General features: G+C 46.1%; 1 protein-coding gene across 1 annotated transcript in view; it reads left to right on the plus strand.

The window, feature by feature from the left end:
- The first annotated feature begins 1,136 nt into the window (after window positions 1-1,136).
- The window catches only part of BCO1 (beta-carotene oxygenase 1), a 49,244-nt gene continuing 41,723 nt past the window's right edge, over window positions 1,137-8,657 (plus strand). Inside the window, exons 1-2 of the mRNA XM_017541860.2 lie at window positions 1,137-1,716; window positions 8,400-8,528. Coding sequence (XP_017397349.1) covers window positions 1,653-1,716; window positions 8,400-8,528 — 193 coding nt within the window. The 5' untranslated portion in view covers window positions 1,137-1,652. The remainder of the gene's footprint in view (window positions 1,717-8,399; window positions 8,529-8,657) is intronic.

Raw genomic sequence — 8,657 nt, forward strand, 5'->3', positions numbered from 1 at the left:
TTTTTTGGTAGAGATGGAGCCTCAGTATGTTGCTTAGTCTGGCCTTGAATTCCTGGGCTCAAGTGATCCTCCCACCTTGGCCTCCGAAAGTGCTAGGATTACAGGTGTGAGCCACTACACCTGGACAACATTTAAAAAATAACAAAAACAAAAAATTGATGGTTGAGATCCGCCTTAAGAGATTCTGAATCAGTGACTCTGGAGTGAGGCCCAGAACTGGTACGGTTAGGACTCGGACCAGGTGATTCCAATGTGTGCCAGAAGCAGTCAGACCACACAGCTGTCAGGAATGCCCCAAAATGCTGGCACGTGGTCTCAGCCCAGACTGGATCATCATTACTCTCAGCTGGGTTGCATTAAGGCAATGCCGCCGCCTTTTCTTACTCTACCCACAGATCAAATGACTGGTTCTTTCTTTAAGCAAAATACGTTAAGATGAGTTCATTAACTTCAATCAGTGCATATAGCAAGTTGAATATGAATTTCAGACAATGGCAACATGCCGAGATACAGGAATAGCAGGGAAGCTCAGATCAAATACAGGCATTGTTTTACCTTCTTGATAGGCTAGGAAGTTGAAATGAAGTTTCTTTTTTACTATTTTTATTTATTTTTGAGAGTCTCGCTCTGTTGCCTAGGCTGGAGTGCATTGACGCCATCTCAGCTCACTGCAACGTCTATCTCCTGGGTTCAAGCGATTCTCCTGCCTCAGCATCCCGAGTAGCTGGGATTACAGGCGCCCACCACTATGCCCAGCTAATTTTTGTATTTTTAGTAGAGACAGGGTATTGCCATGTTGGCCAGGCTGGTCTTGAACTCCTGTCCTCAAGTGATCTGCTCACCATGGCCTCCGAAAGTGCTGGGATTACAGGCCTGAGCCTCTGCTCCTGGCCAGTCTGTTTTACTATTTAATTCCTGAGAAAAGCCTTTGGTTCCCGTTCATTATTTTTTAAATGGGTACGTGAACCATTTTATGTCTCTTTCTTCCACAAAGAAAATAATGAATTAAGTTGCTCTTTATGTATGATTATTAGAGGGGGGCATTGGAGCATTTACTCAAAACAAAACAAAACATAAAGCCTTTCCCGTCTCTGCTGAAGGGGTTCCCTGCTTCGCAGCAGACATTTTCATGATTGCTGATCTCAGCTCAAGGCTCTCCTATTCCCAGCATCTCTGATGGCCCTGACTGCCTGTCGTCTTGTTCTGATCATAAACATCTCCAGCTCTTGAATTATATAACAAGAGGGACTGAATTCTCTCTGCTTATTTAGAACCCAGCCCGAAGCAGTCTTTTTTCGGTTAAGCCAAAAGTGAAACGGAGAGGGAAAGCCAAGAGTACAATAAGAGGATTAAAGATTAGCTAAGACACATGACTTGGGAATTAACCTTTAACTAAACATCTTATAAAATGCCAGCGCAGCTTCCCCTGTGAATGTAAAGAGATCCTGGGCTTTTGGAGAGGGAGAAGTCATCGCTGGCCAAAAAGGAAAAAGCAAAGGCAGACACAATCGGCATCAGGAGAGAAAGAGATGTGAGGGAGGGAAGGAGCAGGAGAACAGGAAGGAAACGCAGGCGGAGGGAGCAGCAGCTGCTTTCAACACAGAAAAGCGTCTATTTGTTGTTAAAATCAGTCTCCCTCTGCACCCTGAGCGATGGAAATAATATATGGCAGGAACAGGAAAGAACAGCCGGAGCCTGTGAGGGCCAAAGTGACAGGTGAGCAATCTCTATAAATACGGGGCTCTTTCTTCTGTTTATTATTTTTTTGAGACGGATTCTCACTCTGTCGCCCAGGCTGGTGTGCAGTGGCACGATCTTGGCTCACTGCAACCTCCACTTCCCAGGTTCAAACGATCCTCCTATCTCGGCCTCCCAAGTAACTGAGATTACAGGCACCCACCACCACATCTGGCTAATCTGTGTATTTTTAGTAGAGACAGGGTTTCAGCGTGTTGGCCAGGCTGATCTCACACTCCTAGTCTCAAGGGATCTGCCACCTTGGCCTCCGAAAGTGCTGTGATTACGGGGATGAGCCACTGCACACAGCCTTTTCTCTATGTTAAGATGGACACTTTTTTTTCCTGATTATATAAGTAATACTAATTGTAAATTACTTTTGGAAAATCGGAAAATAGTGTTGAGAGAGAGAATGGCTCATAATCCAGATACATTTTCTGTGAAAATCTAGGTGTGCTTTTACTCAGTTTCCAGAGGGAGGAGAGTCAGTCTCACTATTCCCAGGAAAAAAAGTGTTGGAATGCCCCAGTGGGTACATATACAATGGGATTCATCTGCAAACTGCTGCCAGTCTCAGATGCATCATGTGTTTGTGCAAATGCATGCATTCTAAATTAGTTTCAAAATGCCTAGAGGGGTGTGCTTGAGCTCCCATGCATCCACATCCACCGCACAGGCTTGCATGGGATTGCAGAGTCTGATGTGATTTTAGGAACTCACAGGTGTGAGCACCTGCAACGCCTATAGTAGTTGGACCTTCCTTCCTTTAGAGGGGCTGTGTCTTGCTTCGTCGTTTATATCTCTTGCTTTTCCTTCCTCTTTTGGGTTGCCACTTTCCTAGGACCATTTTGTTTGGACTCTAAAAGGCAGTTCCTGCTTCCGGACTCTCTGGTGCCCAGGGTGGTGCTCGCTCAGTTTTAAGAACAGCTGAGTCAGCTCAGGCCCGCAGGCACTTTCATTTTCTTTCTTTTTTTTTTTTTTTTTTGAGTCGGAGTTTCGCTCTTGTTACCCAGGCTGGAGTGCAATGGCGCAATCTCGGCTCACTGCAATCTCCGCCTCCTGGGTTCAGGCAATTCTCCTGCCTCAGCCTCCTGAGTAGCTGGGATTACAGGCACGCACCACCATGCCCAGCTAATTTTTTGTATTTTTAGTAGAGACGGGGTTTCACCATTTTGACCAGGTTGGTCTCGATCTCTTGACCTCGTGATCCACCCGCCTCGGCCTCCCAAAGTGCCGGGATTACAGGCTTGAGCCACTGCGCCCGGCCGGCACTTTCATTTTCTGATAGATGGACTGGAATTTTTCATGAGAGGACAATTATGAGTGATTTTTATGAAGACATCAGATTGAAGATTTTCAACGGAGTGATTGCCTTGGGAGTTTTTGAAAGAAGAGAAATAGCTTTTATGTATACTTTTTCCTGGTTACAAGGTGTAAGGCACAATCTATAGCTATCAATCTATGTATACATGTGCAGTTCTACGTATATTAAATTATATATAAATTAATTAGTGCAAATGAGAACATGGAAGGAAAATCAGCTCGATTTTCCTTTTAAACACTATTAATATTTGGGTCTATTTCCTTTAACTTTTTAAAACATAGGTAGATCAATTGATAAATTTACTGTATTTATAAATATTTTTTCAAAAAGCAAATGTATACAATTAGATTTTTATTTATTTATTTTTTCCTCAATCTGGCTGTTCATACATATATTTTTTATTTTTAACAAGGACATCGCAGGGCCAGGCACAGTGGCTCATGACTGTAATCCCAACACATTGGGAGGCCAAGGCGGGTGGATCACTGGAAGCCAGGAGTTTGAGACCAGCCTGGCCAGCATGGCAAAACTCCATCTCTACTAAAAATACACAAATTAGCCGGGCTTGGTGGCATGCACCTGTAGTCCCAGCTACTCAGGAGGCTGAGGTAGAAGAATTGCTTGAACCCAGGAGGCAGAGGTTGCAGTGAGCTGAGGTCTTGCCACTGCATTCTGGCCTGGGCGACAGAGTGAGACCCTGTCTCAAGAAAAACAAACACACACACACACAAACAGGCACTCCAGCTTGGCCAACAAGGTATGGTGAAACCCTGTTTCTACTATTTGATGGGTGCAAAAATAATTGCAGCTTTTGCCATTATTTTCAGTGTGTTTTATTTGAAATTTTATTTTTAGTGAAAATACAAAAATTAGCCAGATGTGATGGTGCACATCTGTAAACCCAGCTCCTCGGGAGACTGGGCATGAGAATCACTTGAACCCAGGAGGGGGAGGTTGCAGTAAGCCAAGATCACACCACTGCATTCCAGCCTTTTGAGACTCTGTCTCAAAAACAAAACAAAAAAAGGGGACCTCTATCTTCTTGTGCCCTGGAATGTTACGAACATTTTGTACCATTAACACCTCATGTTTAATGACTGTATGGAATCCTTGAAAGTGTTAGAAAACATGAATTTTAGAGCATGAGAGGCTGAATGACCCCTAAAGATCAGGTACAGCAGCAGTTCTCAAAGGGGCATCCTGGACCTGCAGCATGATAAGCACCACCTGGGCACTGCGTAGATATAAACATCCTTGACACCCACCCAGACCCACGGGATGAGACACTCTGGGAGTGGAGCTCGCAAGCTGTGTGTTCACAAGCCCTCGGTGACTCCAAGGGTGAGAACCATTCCTCTCCATCAAGCCTCCCTATTGACAGGTGGGAAACTGAGGCAGAGGGTCAGTGACTACCAGACAGCCTGCAGAGAACGGGCCTCCTGACCCTCCATCCAGGCCTGGGTTGAGCCTGATCAGTTGGTCACACCCATGGGCAGACAGCTAGCTAAAAACTGTGCCTGGGTTGGCACGTCCACACGGGGAGGACATGCAAAGGTTCTGGCTTTGTAACTGGCTGTGCCAATCTATGTGTGTTCTGAGACCTCTTTGGCGACTTATGTAAGCATCTCCTGCCTCAGTGTTCTTTTCTGTTAGACAAAGTTAGCCTGATGCCTCCCACATAGGGTTGCTGCAACGATTAAGTGATTTAATCCACCTAGAACGCAATGTCTGGTATATGGATGCTTATAAATTTTCTTGTCCTGTCTGGGGCTTTAATTAAATTCTCAGATGCCTCTCTCCCTGCTCTGTCTCAGGTCTGCTCCCTCTCCTGTGCCCTGAGTGCCTGTGCCTGGCACCACGATCCATGTAGGTGCCCAAGGCAAGAGACTTGTTGTCTTCTTTTTTTTTTTTTTTTTTTTTTTTTTGAGATGAAGTCTCACTCTGTTGCCCAGGCTGGAGTGCAATGACGCAGTCTCGGCTCACGCCAACCTCCAGCTTGCAGGTTCAAGCAATTCTTCTGCCTCAGCTTCCCAAGTAGCTGGGATTACAGGCGCCCACCACCACACCTGGCTAATGTTTGCATTTTTAGTAGAGATGGGGTTTCACCCTGTTGGCCAGGCTGGTCTTGAACTCCTGGAATCAAGTGATCCACCCTCCTCAGACTCCCATAATGCTGGGATTACGGGCATGAGCCACTGCACCTGGCCTCGGCTGTCATTTTCATTTCTCAGTGCTCCACTCCACATTCCCCTGTATTTAGTCAAATAGAGGCCCATCAGTTCTGTGTCTTCCATTTATCTTTGTTCATCCATTTCTCTCCAGCCCTCTGGAATCCCCGAGTCCTCTCTCTGGTCTTCCTGCCTCTCTCAGGGACTTTCCCAGTCCACACTCCACACCACAGACAGAGACAACCTTTGAAGCTCTAAGATCCTATTCCATCTATATCAGGGGTCCCCAACCCTCGGGCCATGGACCAGTACCAGTCAGTGGCCTGTTTGGAACCAGGCCACACAGCATTACTGCCTGAGCTCTGCTCCTCTCAGATCGGTGGCATTAGACTCTCAGAGGGGTGCAAACCCTACTGTGAGCGTGAACCCTGCTGTGAACTGTGCATGTGAGGGATGTAGGTTGTCTGCTCCTTATGACAATTCACCCCTCAGCCCCACCATCCATGGAAAAATTATCTTTCACAAAACTGGTCCCTGGTGCCCAAAAGATTGGGGCCACTGATTTATGTGGAATCCACAACAGGTGTATCCATAGGGACGAAAAGTAAATGAGTGCCTGCCACGGCCTGGGGGTAAGGGGAGAAGTGGGAGTGATGGCTAATGCATGAGGGGACTGTCTTTTTGGAGTGATGGAATGTTCTGGAATTAGGTGATGGTTGCACAACAGTGTGAATAGAGTAGAAACTCCTGAATTGTACGCTTTAAAATGATGAGTTTTATCTCAATTTTTTTTTAATTGCAGAAAAAATCTGGTCCTGTGTTTCCCTATTATAACCATCAAAGGCGCCCCATTCTTCTGAGGGTTAGATCAGAACCTTAGTGTGGTCCCGTTGACCTTCATGCTCTGGCCTCTGTTATTTCTGCAGCTTCGTTGCTCACAATTTTCTTGCTTGAAAATGATGGTCCAGTCTTACTAAACAGCTTGCCGATTTCCTGGTCTCGGTCATTTTTTTGTTTATTTTTTTGAGACAGTCTTGCTCTGTCGCCAAGGCTGGAGTACAGTGGCATGATCTCGGCTCACTGCAATCTCCATCTCCCAGGTTCAAACATTTCTCCTGCTTCAGCCTCCAGAGCGCTGGGATTACAGGCACCTGTCATCACACCTGGTTAATTTTTGCATTTTTGGTAGAGGCGGGGTTTCACCATGTTGGCCAGGCTGGTCTAGAACTCCTGACCTCAAGTAATCTGCCCGCCTCGCCTCCCGAAGTGCTGGGATTACAGATATGCCTCACCATGCCCAGCCTCCTGTTCTTGATCTTCTGGGTCTGGGTTCCTCCAGAGGCAAGAATTCTAGGGTAAGTGGTTTATTTGGCACATGATCCCAAGAAACGTCACAAGGAACTCAGGGAAAAAGAAGGAAACCAATAAAGAGGGCACTGTTAAGCCATTGGTTGATGAGGCCATTGGAGCTGACTCCCCTGGGTGTGGTGTAAAACATGCCTCTCGTCATCCCAACTGAGGGCAAGGCAATGATGGGATTTGTACCCCAGCTCCACATCCCTCATTGGATGAGAATGGCTTCCAGAGGCGTTACCTCTCAGAGGTGCTTCCAGCTCTTCCTGCATGTAGGCAAAGCTTGCTAGCTACCCAGCAGTCACAACCAGGCCCTCAGGCAGGGAGTTACAGGCATTTGCACAAAGCAGGCTGCAGGGAGAGATAAATGCCGCGGAGGCTTGGGTGGGGGCACCAACAGCATTTGCTACAGCACCCTGTCTCTAGAGTAGGGCTGTCCCCTAGAAAGAGAACCCATGCCACATGTGCACTTTTAAATTTCCTAGTAGAGACACTCAAAAAAGTAAAAGGAAACAGATGAAATTAATTTCAATGGTATATTTTACTTAACACGAGAAATCCAAGATACTATCAGTTCAACATGAAATCAGTATTTTAAAAATTGCTAATGACATGGTTCACTTTTGTTCATACTAAATCTTTGAAATCTGCTGTATATTTCATTCTTACAGCACATGTCATTTCAGACAAGCCACAATTTCAAGTGCTAATTGCTACCCTATTGAACAGTACAGCTCTAGAATATTCTTTGCTTCTGCCTTTGTAATGCAAACACCTAATTTCCCTCAAGACTTAGCCAGGTTGCCTCCTCCAGGAAGCCATCCACACCCTCCTGCTCTCAGCCCACCCTGGGGTGGGGCTCTGTTTCACACAGTTCCTTTGCTATGGCTATAGCATTGCCTCTTTTTTTTTTTTAATTTTTTGAGACAAAGTCTTGCTCTATTGCCCAGGCTGGAGTGGAGTGGTGTGATCACTGCAGCCTCAAGCTCCCAGGCTCAAGTGATCCTCCTACCTCAATCTCCCAAGCAGCTGCTACTACAGGCATATGCAACCACACTGAACTGTGTTTTTGTGTTGTTTTGTTTTGTTTTGTTTTGTTTTGTTTGAGATGGAGTTTCACTCTTGTTGCCCAGGCTGGAGTGGAATGGCGGGATCTCAGCTCACTGCAACCTCCATCTCCCAGGTTCAAGCGGTTCTCCTGCCTCAGCCTCCCGAGTATCTGGGGTCACAGGTGTGCACTACCACGCCTGGCTAAGTTTTTGTATTTTCAGTAGAAATGGAGTTTCACCATGTTAACCAGGCTGGTCTTGAACTTCTGACTTCAGCTGATCCATCCCTGTTAACCTCCCGAAGTGCTGGGATTACAGGCGAGAGCCACTGCACCCGGCCTGGAGCTACGTTTTCTATTTTTTGTAGAGACAGGGTCTCACTTTGTTGCCCAGACTAGTCTCTATCTCCTCGCTTCAAGTGATCTTCCTATCTCCGCTTCCCAAAGTGCTGGGATTACAGGTGTGAGCCAACGCCCTAAACCAGCATTGCCTTAACCACAGTGGATCTTGGGTGTCTGTTTATTCATCTGTCTCCTTAATGGTCAGTGGGCAATTTGAGGTCAGAGACAGTATCTTCATCTTGGTATCCTTGGTGCTAGCCAACTGTCTGTCATATTATACACTTTTTGGAAACAATTGTAGAATAAATGAACAGATGCAAGGTGTGGTATTGAGGCTACAAGCCTCCAGTTCCTTTCTGTGACCATTTCTTCCAGCTTTTTGGTTTGCAGGTGGAAACAGGAAATTAAACATTCTTTCTTTTAACAGGCAAGATTCCAGCATGGCTGCAGGGAACCCTGCTCCGCAATGGGCCTGGAATGCACACGGTGGGGGAGTCCCGATACAACCATTGGTTTGATGGCCTTGCCCTGCTCCACAGCTTCACCATCAGAGACGGTGAGAGCGCCCACGGGTGTGTTGCATGTGCTGCAGCAACGGACCCCAAACTCACTGCCTTAAAATAGCAGAAATGTATTCTTTTTTTTTTTTTTTTTTTTTTTTTTTTTTTTTTTGAGACGGAGTTTC

Source organism: Cebus imitator, unplaced genomic scaffold, assembly GCF_001604975.1.
Source record: "Cebus imitator isolate Cc_AM_T3 unplaced genomic scaffold, Cebus_imitator-1.0 Scaffold137, whole genome shotgun sequence".
NCBI classification, from domain to species: Eukaryota; Metazoa; Chordata; class Mammalia; order Primates; family Cebidae; genus Cebus; species Cebus imitator.